Source organism: Mus musculus, chromosome 13 (assembly GCF_000001635.26).
Source record: "Mus musculus strain C57BL/6J chromosome 13, GRCm38.p6 C57BL/6J".
Taxonomy (NCBI): Eukaryota; Metazoa; Chordata; class Mammalia; order Rodentia; family Muridae; genus Mus; species Mus musculus.
In genome coordinates, this window is record NC_000079.6 from 67,537,073 (window position 1) to 67,553,192 (window position 16,120).

General features: G+C 39.6%; 1 protein-coding gene across 1 annotated transcript; it reads right to left on the bottom strand.

The window, feature by feature from the left end:
* Positions 1-1,568: 1,568 nt before the first annotated feature.
* Zfp748 (zinc finger protein 748) lies at positions 1,569-16,080 on the bottom strand. The gene is made up of 4 exons (NM_001035231.3): positions 15,959-16,080; positions 9,553-9,679; positions 8,252-8,347; positions 1,569-5,838 (listed from the first exon to the last, which is right to left on the bottom strand). Exons 1-4 carry the CDS (start codon positions 15,962-15,964, stop codon positions 3,401-3,403), a joined length of 2,667 nt encoding a protein of 888 aa, NP_001030308.1. The 5' UTR covers positions 15,965-16,080; the 3' UTR covers positions 1,569-3,400.
* Positions 16,081-16,120: the final 40 nt, after the last annotated feature.

Below are 16,120 nucleotides of genomic sequence, written 5' to 3' on the forward strand. Positions count from 1 at the left end.
AGGAATTATGAACAACGGCTTTTCCAACCTTCCATTCTTCTCCTTTTTCATACATTTTGAAATACTGTCAGTTTAGTTGTTAGCAATCATTATTAAACTTGTAAATCAATGTACTTGGACAAAAAGTTTAAACAAGAAACCACAGCCATCTACATTAGATATTTTTGCTGAACACCGATAGTTACAGATCATCAACCAATCTGAAATCCCATTCCTTACCCTGTCTCCTTGTGAACATTATTGTACCAAGTGCTTTCCAAGACCTTTAAGCCTTGTTTTAAACATAAGGTGAGAACACTAAGTGAGGGACAGGTAGCAATCTCAAAGGGCTCTTTGCTTTAAAGTTTTGTTGTTGTTCCCATGTATATTGGTGTTTGTTCTGGTTCTGAAAGCCACCAGTGTCTGTGTCAATGTAACTTTTGAGAACAGATGTCTATGCACTAAAGATGTGCAGTGCCCATGGAACCCAGAAAGGGAGTCCTATGCACTCCTGCTGGTGTTACTGATAGCCGGGAGCAGGCATGAGTTCCACGTAAGAGTGGAACCAGTGACCCACTTCTCCAGACCCCAGTAAAGAACTTTTTCACTGATAGGTAAGGATAAATTCTAAACTCTCCTATATCCCCTACTAATTCACCTGCTGTGGTTAAAACACTTTACAATAACCCCCGATGGTTCTCAGGGCTTCCTTTTTTCAAAATTTACTGGTGTATCTTCAAAGGAGGGTTTTTTGGTTTTTGTCTATTTGTACTATCATAACTTAGAAAGTTAGACTGTCAAGATTCTCTTGTGAGGGTCTGGAGAGATGGCTCAGCCGGTAAGAGCACTGACTGCTCTTCCAAAGGTCATGAGTTCAAATTCCAGAAACCACATGGTGGCTCACAAACACCCGTAATGGGATCTGACACCCTCTTCTGGTGCATCTGAAGACAGCTACAGTATACTTAGATATAATAATAAATAAATCTTTAAGGTGGGGTGAGTGGGGTAGGGGTGGGGGTGGGGGGTGGTTTAGTGTGTTGATCGGAGCTAGCAGAGGCCCTGAACAATTCCCAGAAACCAAATGATGGCTCACAACCATCAGTATAGTGACAGTGTACTCATATACATAAATAAATAAACAAATCTTTTTTTTAAGATTCTCTTGTAAAGCTGAATATAACTGTTTCCTATGACAATTATAACATGAAAAAACAGCTTTTAACTTCACTCAGGACAGAAAATACAACCTGTGATCAGAATAATGTGGTAAAGGTGGTACTTATATATTTTTTTCCATAAAGGCTGACGATAGCTCAAACAAAAGGAACAATTGTAAATTATGTCTCTATGAAAGTTTTGATATTACCTTTTTCTTTTAAATAAACTCATTATTTATATGCTTTTTCTGGATATATGCAAACAATCAAGTAAGAACTGCAATTACAATGATTAATACTTAAGGACGTGTCCAGTAACTAATCCTATCTTTGAATGAGTATGTGTGGATTGTGTCCCTACTTTACTATGGCTCTGTTCTCATTAAAACAGGGATTATGTCATTAGACAAAAACTACAGTTCTCACCTGACAGAGAAATAAGACTTTGTTTATTTTGGAGCCAAATATGAATGACATGTGTTGTTAGCTATCTATAGACACAAATAAATGTCTAGTCACTACAAAGGGACCCCACAACACACCATCTTAGGATTTCACTACAGCCCAAGTTGATGAGAAAAGTGAATGTATTGGGTTTTCTTACAGACCAAAGGGTAAGAGTTACTTACAATTGGGGGACCCAAAGGGCAAAATCTGCCATATAAGTCATGGCTCAGAAATCCAGATTGAGAGTACTCAGGTACAGTCTGACAACATGGCTACAGTTTCAGGAAAAATTTATAGTTCAAAGAACAATCAATGACTCTTGAAAAACACATTGTCTGAAAGAATAGATTGGTAGATTATGGCAAACAGAAGTCTCTGCTAAAGGACTCATATGTTCTTAGCTGACACTAGCAGTCTAATTTTCCATTTCAAAAACAAAAAACCAAACCAACACTGTGACATTCTCAGTATGAAGACTCTGATAATAACTAAGATATAAAGAAAAGTAAAAAGCTTTCCCATATTCTTTGCTGCCTGAGTTTGATTTCTGTTGCTGTGATAAATGCCATGACTAAGAAATAACTTAAAAGAGGAAAGGGTTTATTTCAGTTTAGGAATTACAGTTAGTCAACCAGTTCAGCCAGGATGAGAACTCAAGGGAAAAACCTTGAGACAGGAACTAAAGTAGAAACCATTGAGGAATTCTGCTTACTGGCTTGCTCCCTCTGATTTTTGGTGGCCAGAATTCTCATTCACTCAGGACCACCAGTCCAGGGGTGAGACTGGGCATCAATCAACATCCAAGAAAAATGTCCTATAGACACATCTGTAAGTTAGTCCGATTCAAACAAGCATACGGTTGAGCTTTCCTTAGATGCCGAGATGTAAAGTCAAACAGTGAAGCTTACTGAATTCATTCTTTGGTGTTGACTGAGATTTGAAATATTATTAAAAGTTTGACATGTTATTTGTATGTGCAGTTTCTCTACAGTATGAAGTTTCTGAGGATAAAGTATGAAAAAACGGGTAAAGGCCTTGCTATATTCTTTGTATTTTTGGAGTATTAATTCTCTCATGCTAATGCAGTGACAAATTACAGCTAAACACCTGGCTATATTTTGCACATTTATAGAGATTCTCCCAAGTGTGAATATTCTGACATTCAGCAAATACTGAATGATGAATGAAATCTTCATAATACATTTTACCAGTACCAATACTTTTGTGTTAATCTATGAAGAACATTTAAAAGCCTTGTCAATTTGTTCACATTTGTAGTGTTTCTCCCCAGAATAAATTTTAAGGTTAGAAAGTGTTGATTAGTAAAGCACTTGTCACATTCTTCACAAAGGTTTGGTTTCTTTTTAGTATGGATCCAATTGTGTTGGATAAGATCTGAATAACCAAAAGTACAATCCTCATACTTGTAGGGTCTCTCCTGAGAATGACCTCTGTGATATTCTTTAAGGATTGAAAAAGAGTAAAGAATTTTCCAGCATTTCCTCTTCTATAGTGTTTCTGAACAGAAAGAACTACCTCGTGGTGAGTAAGGTTAAAAAGTTTAGTAGCTTTCCTACATTTGTGGTCTTTCTTACCAGTATGGTTCTTTTGATGTTTAGAAAGTCCTAAGTGAGTACAAAAGACCTTGCTACAGTCCACACGTGAGAATGGTTTCCCTCCAAAGGCTTAAGGTTTGGAGGATAGAAAACATTTTGCCATTCTTCACATTGTTAAGAATTCTGTTCAGGAATCTGTTCTGAGGTAAGGATGGATGAGTTAAAAAGCATTTCCATATCCTTCCCACTTGTACGGTTTTATCCGGAATGAATACTTAGGTGGGTAGCAAGTTCTAAGTGAGCACTAAAGACTTTGCCACACACTTCACACTTGTAGGGATTCTCTTGAGAATGAATCCTTTGATGCTCCTTAAGTCGAGAAGAATAGTAAAACATTTTGCCACACTCTTCACACTTGTAGGGCTTCTCTCCAGAGTGGACTACCTTGTGTTGAGAAAGGTATGAGTGAGTACTGAAGGCCTTTCCACATTGCTCACACTTGTAGGGTTTCTCTCCAGTATGGATTCTCTGGTGTCTGGAACGTCCTGAGCGAGTACAAAAGTCCTTGCCACATTCTTCACACCTGTACGGTTTCTTTCCAGAATGAATTGCTAGGTGTTCCTTAAGGATTGAAGGGTAGTAAAAGGTTTTGCCACATTCCTCACATTTGTAAGGTTTCTCCCCAGTATGACCTAATTTGTGCTGAGTAAGGTAGGAGTGAGTATAAAAGGCTTTGCCACATATTTCACACTTGTAAGGATTCTCTTGAGAATGAATTCTTTGATGTTCCTTAAGTCGAGAAGGATAATAAAACATTTTCCCGCATTCTTCACACTTGTAGGGTTTCTCTCCAGTATGAAATCTCTGGTGTTTCGAAAGTCCTTTGGGAGTACAAAATACATTGCCACATATTTCACACTTGTAAGGATTCTCTTGAGAATGAATCCTTTGATGCTCCTTAAGGCGAGAAGGATAGTAAAACTTTTTGCCACACTCTTCACACTTGTAGGGCTTCTCTCCAGAGTGGACTACTTTGTGCTGAGTAAGATATGAATGAGTAGAAAAGACTTTTCCGCATTCTTCACACTTGTGGGGTTTCTCTCCAGTATGGATTCTTTGGTGTCTGGAACGTCCTGAGCGAGTACAAAAGTCCTTGCCACATTCTTCACACCTGTACGGTTTCTTTCCAGAATGAATTGCTAGGTGTTCCTTAAGGATTGAAGGGTAGTAAAAGGTTTTGCCACATTCCTCACATTTGTAAGGTTTCTCCCCAGTGTGACCTAATTTGTGCTGGGTAAAGTATGAGTGAGTATAAAAGGCTTTGCCACATATTTCACACTTGTAGGGATTCTCTTGAGAATGAATCCTTTGATGCTCCTTAAGTCGAGAAGGATAATAAAATTTTTTGCCACACTCTTCACACTTGTAGGGTTTATGTCCAGTGTGAACTATCTTGTGATGAGAAAGGTATGAATGGGTACTGAAGGCCTTTCCACATTGCTCACACTTGTACGGTTTCTCTCCAGTATGGATTCTCTGGTGTCTGGAACGTCCTGAGCGAGTACAAAAGTCCTTGCCACATTCATCACACCTGTACGGTTTCTCTCCAGAATGAATTGCTAGGTGTTCCTTAAGGACTGAAGGGTAGTAAAAGGTTTTGCCACATTCCTCACATTTGTAAGGTTTCTCCCCAGTGTGACCTAATTTGTGCTGAGTAAGGTAGGAGAGAGTATAAAAGGCTTTGCCACATTCCTCACACTTGTATGGTTTCTCTCCAGAATGGATTCTCAGGTGTTTAGAAAGTTGCCAGCAAGTTCTAAAGACCTTGCCACATACTTCACACTTGTAGGGTTTCTCTTGAGAATGAGTTATTTGATGTTGCTTAAGGTTTGAAGAACAGTAAAACATTTTGCCACATTCTTCACATTGATAAGGTTTCTCTCGAGTATGACCTATCTTATGCTGAATCAGGGAAAGATGAGTAGCAAAGGCTTTCCCACACTCTTCACACTTGTAGGATTTCACTTCATAATGAATTTTCATTTTAGAGACTGAATGGAGTGTACAAAAGGCATTGCCACATTCTTCACACTTGAATGCTTTCTCTCCTGGATGAATTGTCGGGTGTTCAGAAAGAACTGAGCAAGCGCTAAAGGCCTTAACATAGTCTTCATACCTGTAGGGTTTTTCTTCAGTACAAAAGTTCTGGTCTTTAGAAAGTTCTATGGGAGCACAAAAGACCTCGCTACATACCTCAATCTTAAAGAGATTCTCTTGAGAATGAATTTTTTGATGTTCTGTAAGGTGAGAAGGACAATAAAACAGTTTCCCACATTCTTCACAGTTATAAAATTGCTGTCCAGTGTGTTCTACCTCATGTTGAGCAAGACATGAATGAGAAGAAAAGGCTTTTCCACATTCTTCACACTTGTAGGGGTTTTCTCCAATGCAAATTCTCTGGTAGCTAGAATTTTCTGAGCAAGTACAAATGACTTTACCACATTCTTCACACTTGCAGGCTTTCTCTTCCGTATCGTTTATATGGTGTTCAGGAATTACTGAGTAAGAGCCAGAAGCCTGACCACATTCTTCACACTTGTAGGCATTCTCTCCTGGATTGGTTCTCTGGTGTTCGAGAAGGAGTGAGTTCCAATCACAGGCTTTGCCACATTCTTTACATTTATATGGTTTTATATCTGGTGAGTAAAAATTGAGATATGAATAAATAGTCAATAAAATTCTTTATATTTATACATATTTATATTGCTTTTGTAATGTCATAAAATTTATAATGCTTATCTTTAATATTCAGACCACTACTCATATTTTCACAGATAAATGAGAAATTACAAGTTTCCACACCTATATTCACTATGGAGTAATTTGAAAATGCATTAAATGGAAACATTCTAAATTTCCACTGAAATAAGAGGAAGATCAAAGTAATAATGAAATATTACTAACAGTTAAGTAGCAAAGAAAGCTGCACCATTCATAACAATGGAAATTCTTTTTTTTTTTAAGATTTCTGTATTTATTATATGTAAGTACACTGTAGCTGTCCTCAGATACTCTAGAAGAGGGAATCAGATTTCGTTACGGATGGTTGTAAGCCACCATGTGGTTGCTGGGATTTGAACTCCAGACCTTCGGAAAAGCAGTAGGCTCTCTTAGCCACTGAGCCATCTCGCCAGCCCCCACAATGGAAATTCTGAAGGACATTATGTTAACAGAAATGGGTTCATTAAAAATACAGAAATTGAGCCGGGCGTGGTGGCACACGCCTTTAATCCCAGCACTTGGGAGGCAGAAGCAGGTGGATTTCTGAGTTCGAGACCAGCCTGGTCTACAAAGTGAGTTCCAGGTCAGTCAGGGCTACACAGAGGAACCCTGTCTCAAAAACCAACCAACCAAACAAACAAACAAAACAGAAATTGGGCTGGAGAGATGGCTCATTGGGTAAGAGCACTGACTGCTCTTCCAAAGGTCATGAGTTCAAATCCCAGAAACCACATGGTGGCTTACAACCACCCGTAATAGGATCTGAGGCCCTCTTCTGGTGCATCTGAAGTAAGCTACAGTGTACTTATATAGAATACTAAATAAATCTTTGGGCCAGAGCAAGAGGGACTGTGTGAGCAGAGTTGACTGGAGCTAGTGGGGCCGACAGAGCAAGCAGAGGTCCTAAAAATTCAATTCCCAGCAACCACATGAAGGCTCACAACCATCTGTACAGCTACAGTATACCCACATACATAAAATAAATAAGTCTTTAAAAAAATACATAAATTTATGACAATATCTACATAAAAATATAAATAGCTAAATATGAAAAATGTTATGCTAGCGGTGATTTCTGAGGTTGAAAGAATGCAGACATACACAGTTTATATCGTAAGTATAGTTTTAATTTAGAAGATAAAAAATATTTTACTACATAATAACTAGACTCTCCATAATATCATTAAGTATTATATTTCAAGAAGTCAGGAAGCTTATGTTGCATTTTCACAAGAAAATAAGTATCTTCCATGCCAGGTATCTCTGGCTAGCAAAAAGAAAAGAAGCGTCCGAATCATATTGTGAAAAGAAAAAGAAAAGGAAAAGGGAAAGGGAAAGGGAAAGGGAAAGGGAAAGGGAAAGGGAAAGGGAAAGGGAAAGGGAAAGTGAAAAGAACTCTCGTTCATTATAATGATAGAACGCCTGCCTAAGGGCCATATCAATCAAAGGCTAGATGATAAAAAATTAGCCTAAATTCTAAGAAGATTTGCTTAAAAGATACACAAGCTTACAATAAGAAGGCAGAAACTATATACAAGACTCATGCTAGCACGTGAAGCAGACATACACAGTTCTGATGTTCACAGAACCAGAGCTCACTGATCTTTAATCTTACACTGTGCTACAGTGTTTAGTATTGTATACTCTATCCACAAAAACATAGAGCTTACATATAAACAAATTATTTTAGACAACCTAGACTTCAATAATGCAAAAATAAACTTGTAGAATAATAAAAAGAGAATTTTGAACCCATTAAATTCTGAAAGACAACTGGTAAACTATTAAAAACATTCTTTTAGACATATAAAGTTTCAATCTATGAAATAGCTCTCTACAAAGGGTGTGTATTTTAAATCAGTAACACTGAGTGTATAAGAGAAAAAAAAGACTATATGAGAGTAAATTATACTCATTCACAGCATTTATAAAGATTTTAATTGCCATGCATGTAAGTGATGTGAAAGAAATTTATTTGTGTCTATACTGTATTATAATGGCTTCACACATACATATTTAAATGTACAAATTTTCAAAAGTATAGGAAACAGTCAAAATTCCATTGAAAGGCAGACTCTCAGCAAAATGACAAACTTTGTCAGTCACTGTAAACCTAAGCAGAATCCTCTGGAGTGGAAAATAAAGCTTAGAGACTTAAGGCATCATAAGAGAGATGTCTTCTGATAGAAATGAATGAATGAATGAATAAGGATATCTAAAAATTGATTCCCATTACAATATACCATCTCAATGCATATAGTAAAGTCTGGCTTTCCATTGGATTTCTGATCTCACACTCTGTCCTCTGACGCCCTCATTCCCACACACCTGGGTGCATGGTGGTGGCCACTTGTCTCTTCTCATTCAAAGGCTCTTGTCTTTGCTCCAGAAACGTGACCAGGTATGGCTTAGAGAAAGCAAGACCTGTTTGTGGAAAAAAAGAATACAACTGTTTAAGTGTTATTCATCTAGAAAATAACATGCTTATTCCAGGACTCTGCTATTGCAGGCATGGAGAGGATCTACTGAACATTAATTCCTTCACTTACAAGAGACAATACTTTTTTTTTTTTTTTTTTTTTTTTGAGACAGGGTTTCTCTGTATAGCCCTAGCTGTCCTGGAACTCACTTTGTAGACCAGGCTGGCCTCGAACTCAGAAATCCGCCTGCCTTGGCCTCCCGAGGGCTGGGATTAAAGGCCACCACCACCCATCGAGACAAAACTTCTAAGAAACAGCCAAGTTAGAAACATAAAATGGAAAAAAAAATTATCTTAGTTGCATCAACAATCTCCCCAGTTCTTCCTTGGATGAAGGACCATAAACCTCACTGTTGGAAAATACAAGCTCCCATGAGATGTTCAATAAAATAAATTTAATATTCACCTTTAATTAAGAATTCACTGTGAGCCAGGCCTGGTGGTACTCAATACCATCATTTGAGAGGGAGAGGCAGGAGGATTTCTGATTTCAAGCTAGTCTGGTCTACAAAGAGTTTCAGGACAGTCAAGATGACAGAGAAAGACCCTGGCTCAAAGTACAAATAAATAGCAATAACAAACCCACACACATATGCAGTGGGTTAGCCCACTGTTGTTTGTATTTTAATGTTAATTTGGGCTCCCCGGGGAGTCTGCACATAAGATGCTGAGTGACCCTGCCCCCAAGTTACTTCTAATTGGTAAATAAAGATGCTGACAGCCAATAGCTGGGTAGAAGAGACATAGGTGGGGTTTAAGTTTCTCAGGCTTGTGGGGAGAGGAGGACCATGAGGAAGAACAACTTGTAGGAGAGGTGGAAGCAGAAGCCACCATGGGTTAAAGGTCATGAGAGTGTGGTCCTGAGGGCTGCCCAATTAAGAGTTAAGAGCAGCCCAGATAGAACATAGTAAATAGTCAGCGATAACTCAGGGTTAGTGATAGGAAAGTAGATTCTAGCAGCATGGAGGAGAGGCAGCTGCCCAGCTAGTATGCTATTCAGAGCTTATTATAAATATAAAGGCTATAAGCATGTCTTTCATTTGGGAACTCAATACCCAAAGGTAGGGTAGAAACCCCGGGTCGAGATTTTTAAATACTTTATGCAACACACATACACAAAAAGGAATTTACTGATGGAACTGATTCTCACCCAGGAACACAAGGTGGCTGTAATTCTCCAGCATCACGTCCCTGTACAGATTCCACTGAGCAGGCTCCAGGCACTCCCACTCCTCTGCAGAGAAATCAACGGCCACATCCCTGAATGACAGCATTTCCTGAAATAAAGACAAGTCAGTCAATATCAGATATAATAATAACCAATAATATAAACACCAATAAGCATCCTATGCTTATGAATACATTCTGAGGAAGTAGAGCAATTAACAACACTTTGTTAATATTTAAAATAACTAGACATCACTCTAATATTCTTTCACTTTCTCCTTTTCTCCCGTGTGTTTATCTTTCTTAAACATGTATTCATGTATTTATCATGCTCATAATGCCACCTTTGAAATCATGGCAACTTTATCTTAATCTGCTGGGCTTAAGAATTATAATTTGTGATTCTAATTATTACTTTCCCTTATTTAATTATTTTTACATTTTAGTGTTGGGATGCTTTTATTTCATTGCGTAACGTTCTCAAATGGTCAATGACAGCAGTACATTATTTCTCCTGTTCTATGACTAGATAATAGAAAATCATAGATTTATATGTTCAAAGGGGTGTTTTGCTATAGGTAGACTCATCATTGTCTTTTTTATCAATTTTAAAATGATCATTCCTTTTAACAGTTAATGTTACTAAGTTTAAAAATTCCAAAGTTCTTAGGCCAGGTGTTATAATGCATGTCTTTAATTTCAGAACTTGGGAGGCAGAGGCAGGTAATCGCTATGAGTTCCAGACCAACCTGATTTACACAGCAAGTTCTAGGGTAGCCAGCACTATATCACTGTCTCAAACAAAACAAAACAAATTATGTTTTCTGATCTTCTATGACTTACAGTCACTATCCTGGACAACACTGACTATTAAGCTTCTTCCTTCTATTTATCTGTATGAGAGCACTGACTGATCAATATTTTTCAATGCCTCCCTTTCCTGATGGGCAAAATCATTATTTCTCCAACTTCTGTAAGTTAATATTCTTAAGACTCAACCTGTGTTTGAGGTCATGTGATTACTTGTCTTTCTGTATCAGAAATAATATTTTTCAGTCTCTTCTATATTGACGCAAATTACAGAATTCCATTGTTTTGTGTGACTGAACAGTTCATTATAAACATGTGCACCACAATGTCATTGTCAAAAATCAAGTAAATTATAACTTAGATTTCAGCCACATCTGGATGACCTCAAAATTATAGAAAAAGAAATATACGGTAAAATTTAAACACTCATGACCCAGGAATTCTTAGTTTTTGTAACTGAAATGAGTAGAGGGAACTTCAAGGGTCAGAAAAGCGATTCCAGTCACATAATATTTACCCTTGCCTCAGCAATAGTGAAAGTAGAAAGGAACCACAGAAAAGCATCAAAAAGTGTGTCTGGCTCTGACAACAGGAAAATGTGCAGCTGTGCAGAGCCTGCACCACAATGAGAATGGCACTTTCACTCTTTTTTAATGACATTCATTTAATGAAATGACACCACTTAGACATGTGTTTAAGAATAAGAATGAGATAGTTGTTGGTTCCTGTATCATTTCCAGTCATTGACCTTTCTTTTGAGATTTGTTTTACAATCTTTATTAACTTGTCAACAGTCTCTTAATAATTCTCCTTTATAAATTCCCTGTACGAATTCTATGTATGAAGCCAAATTACACGTAGTGGTTTAGGAAAAGTCATGTTACTCTGCTTTTCATAGGTGGGCCAGCAAGTCAGAGTTTGGAGGATAGCCTCCAATTTCCTAGCTCCTTTCCCAGGGTGTTAATCCCTGTGGGTGATGGCACTTCCAGCCACCCCAGAGAAAGACACGCATGTTAATTATGCTACCCAGAAAACCTGTTTAAAACACCCTACACGCAAGCTAAAGGAAGCCCCAGTTGGCTCTGATTGGGGGATAAAGTTGCCAACGGCCAATGGCAGGGCAGGATGAAAGAGGTAGGACTTTTAGGATTCCTGGGCAAGAATGCAGGAGAGAAGAGGGATTCTGCTATGAGAGGAGGTAGGACGTACCATGCCAGGACCAGGAAGCAGAGAGATTAAAATTAAGAGTTCGCCGATATATAAGAATCCAGGAAAGTGGCTCCAGAGGCCACTCCCCAGATCAGGTCTGTGGTAGTAGAGATGAAATATAGATTTTTAAAAAATGTTAAGTAAGGAATACCGGAGGGGAGTGTGTGCTAGCCATGGAAAGATTTGGAAGTGCCCAGTCATTGAGCTAATAAGGCATATTAAAAAAAAAAAAAAAAAAAAACAACTCTGTATATGTGTGTCTTTTATTCTCAAATCCAGAGAGTAGGGCAGGTGACAAAAAGTGTGATCATCCCCTGGGGGTGGATTGACAATTCCCCGCTACAGAAAGGCATCTAATATCTTACAACACATTTGAAGGTTCTATAAATTCTAGGCTCATGATGGGTGGTCACTGTTATTCCCAAAGGCCAAATATCAATAAACACTGTAAGGAATACAAATAGGAAACATGGATCAGACAAAGGAAAACCAAAACATCTCAAAGATGCCCTGAACACCCAACCTGTGTTAAAAATCTAAAGGAGGATTCAAACAACTAAATAAGGAGCTAAGATAATAACGCCATATGTAAACAAGAACATCAGAAATCAGTCATGCAATAAAATATGAGAAGCACAATGACAGAGCTGAAAATGCCCTACTGAATGGAAATAACAAAGGTGTGAACACTAGAAAGAGTCAGCAGAAGGAAGGAGGCCTCCTCAAACAGAAAGCTGCCAGAGGTTATAAGAGCATGAAAAAGTGACAGTAAGAACACTTAAGGCAGCTGGGCGTGGTGGTGCATGCCTTTAAACCCAGCACTTGGGAGGCAGAGGCAGGCAGATTTCTGAGTTCAAGGCCAGCCTGGTCTACAAAGTGAGTTTCAGGACAGCCAGGGCTATATAGAGAAACCCTGTCTTGAAAAAACAAAAAAACAAAACAAAACAAAACACCACACACACACACACAACTGAAGGCCTGTGGGGAGACTCAGTAGGTAAAGGTACTTGGAGCCCACTGTAATGACATGAAGTGGATCCCTGGCACCAAGGCACAGTGTTTCATCAAAATTCTGCTCCTACATAGGCATAGCATGGTATGTGGTCCTACCTTCACAAAAACAGATTCAATAAGGAAAAAAAAAAAAAAAGAATATAAAGAAGAAAGTAAAAGCAAGGACTGGGGGGGGGGGGAGACAAAAAACCTGCCATGAGTGTAATGAATTTATGGAACACTCTACACAGAATAAAAGAAAAGAAGGACACCAGAATGTCCTTACGTGTTTATAATCTTAGTTCTTGGATGGTACAGGCAGGAATACCAGGTGCTCAAGGCCAGGCTCATCTGCACAGGGAGTTTAAGGCTAGCCTGTGAGATGTGAAGACCTCTCTTATTTAGGAAAACAAAAAACAAAAAAACAAAACCCACATTAAAAAAAAGAAAAAATTACATTTTAAGAAATGTGGCTTTTAAACTTACACTATGTGAAATAGTGATGGAAACTAATTAAAACTTCCAACAAATGCCAGTCTAGGCAACACTGAAGAAATTCAAGAAGGCTAAGCAAGCCAGGTAAGCAAATATTCTGATAGGAGCAGGTAAGGAGAACCCCTAACCCAGGAGGTGCTTCTGTAAAATCCTTAGTAGTTAACCTCAGCAGAAATAACAGCTGGGGAAGCTGAGGGATGTACGTCACATACAACAGAAGAAAAAGAACAAGCAAGAACACACAAACAAAGCTGCCCTCTAACAGACCTGGAGAGCAGAGAAGTCAACAGGACAGAAACCGGAGCCTGTGGGAGAACTGCAATGGAGAGAAACTTATGCATTGGAAAGAGCCTCCCATCAAAACAGCAGAGGGAAACCTCAATGAGGAGGATGGCAACAGATGACTCTTAAGTCGCAAGCAGGATGACGAAAGATGGCTAAACCCAGTCTCCACCTAGCCCCCACCCCTTTGCATTTTTTTAAGACAAAGTCTCAAAATGTAGCTCTGGATGTCTTAGAACTCATCATGCGGATGAGGTTGGCCCCCCTCTTCCACCCAAGTGCTGGGATTAAAGGCTTGTGTCACCTGACCCAGTCACCTCTTAAGAAAGTAGACTCTGCTGAAAGCATGAAAGCTTGAAAGCACAAGGTGAGAGATGAGAAACACATCTTCCACTTTCTTTACCTATGAGATATGGCACCGCCAGGTGATGAAACTTAACTTCCCGTCTTTTGAATAGAGGCTGGTCCTAGACACAAGCCTAGACTAACAGCATGGAGAAAGGAGAAGTCCAAGAACTCATGCACACCATGCCTGTGCCCCTCAAACATATTCCTTCATTGAAACCAAACAGTCCTGATTAGCAGGAACTTATGGGAAGTAAAAGCTAGCTGCAAATAGAAGACTGGATTTCCAATTAGCTTCTAGCTACTAGTGACACCATTTTGAACACAGACTACCTATGGATTAAAGAACATGCTGCCTTAAAACCTCAACAAAAGTATGATAAAGTAGCCAACTCATAGGTCTCTGGCCCAGCTCTTCACCCACATGTACCTTACATGCAGCCATCATTAATTCTTGGTTTTAGCCAACACATCTTGACATCTTGCCAACTTGGAACATTGAACATGGTATGGGAGACCATAGGTGTTATTTACTTGCAAACTAATATGCTTTTTAAATATGTATTCCAAGTAAGTAACACATGCTTTAATCTGTTCAAATCTGTACAAATCTAACAGTGATCTTAAATATTCAGTACAATGTTACTACTTGTGCCTAAAGAAATACTAAGCGCAGCCCATCCTGTAAACAGTGGAGGCTCAGATTCTCATCCAACTGATTTGTTTTTATGAAGCCACCTCAAAGAAGATAATAACTGCGTGTCTTTGAAAAAGTCTGCCAAACAATCTGACGCATACTTTTCAACTCAAAATACATCACTTGCATTTGAAAACAACTACCGACAGACTCAAGAACAGAAATCTTTATAAACCAAAAGGAGAAAAATGACAAAAATCCGTGCTTCACATTTTTTATTCCTCCCATCCAAATCTATACAAATACCTTCCGTATCTTCTCTCCATGTTAACCAACAGATGTCACACAGATCACCAGGGGATGGTGAGCATCATCATCGCCATCCTGCAAACTTTCCTATCAGAGTCTTTGTAAGGACGACATGTGTAATACAACAACGTCACTATATGTGAGTTTCTAAAATGAGTAATTCCTTCCCTCATATTTTCACTTGTACAAACAAAAGACTATGTGAGCAGCCCACTGTGAAAAAACTACAGGATCCCGAGTGAACCATAGCTCTTAAAGTCATCTCTTACTCTTTTGACCCAGTATAAAAACTTGGGAGAAACGGTTCCGGACGAACTGTTTAAGGGCACTCGTGGAACACAGATCCCACAACTAGTGACAGTTTTAGACACAGTATGCAGTGGACAACGACGGGAGAAAACCATGGGATCGATCAGAGAGCACTGTAAGCATCCGGTCAGGTAGGCAGGACTATTTCTCTTTCCCAGAGAAACTCAAGCACCTCTGTCCCCTTACAGTCAATCCCTAGACACCCTTGTAGCCTCTAGCCAACTCATCTCCCACAAACTAATGGCATCATAATTCCCAATGGAATTGGATGAGTTATTCTTCTCCAGTACAGTGCAGGATCAGTAATTTCTTGTTTTGCAAAGCTAGAATCTTTTCCTTTAGGGGATCATTCTAGCTCTGCATGGGGGTGTTAGTCTGAGGATTCAGGTCACAGCAGTGATCATTAAGTATTCCTATTTAAAACGGCAGTCCATAAATCTCTGTTCCAATGAAAATGGGATTAACATCCCATGCATCAATCTCTCTCGCAAAACTCTCCGTCCTTGGAAACTAGTAACTCTATGAACTTCTATCAATACAAACTAAAAGTATTAGGCCGGCTATAAAGTACAGGAGGGGCCAGATCTCCACTTGGTCTAGGTGTCCTGAGAAAACTGACAAGCGCGGGGAAGGCGTGGGTCCATAGCCAATCTGAGATGTATGAGTCCACCACCACCACTTCCAGGTACAGGTTACGAGCAGACCCGCCTGTCCGAGCAATCCTGGATTTTCATATTCCCAATTCCTTTCTTACCAATACAGCCTCTATAAGAGACCCAGGCAGCTACTCTGAGCTCACAAGAGCGTTCACTTCCAGCACCAACCGCATGCCCTCTCCCCGGCCCCAGCAGGCTTCCAGACGCTGTGGCCCAGCCTAGGTCAGCAGGGCTCCACCAAGTCTGTTCTTCCCGCCTCCGGGCCACCCCTCCTCCGCCGCCTCCGGGCCGGACCCGCCCTCGGTCCCTCCGACCTGCAGCGGTACGCGACACCCTGGACCAACCTCCATGTCAGCGATGCAAGCCGAGCGCGGAGCAGGACCAGAGAATCGCCCAACTTTGAGAGAAAATGCACTAGTGCAGTCGCAATGCGGAAGTGCCGTTTCCACAATGGCTCCTTGTGAAGCGATCCAACGGAAGACTACACTTCCCACAAGTCTGTGCGA

What these genes read in the sequence shown, in the direction of transcription:
- Zfp748 (NM_001035231.3), bottom strand. An exon ending in CAGCCACCTTGTGTTCCTGG is followed by an intron (nt 8,348 to 9,552) that starts GTGAGAATCAGT and finishes TTCCACAAACAG; the next exon opens with GTCTTGCTTTCTCTAAGCCA. An exon ending in GGCCACCACCATGCACCCAG is followed by an intron (nt 5,839 to 8,251) that starts GTGTGTGGGAAT and finishes TTTACTCACCAG; the next exon opens with ATATAAAACCATATAAATGT.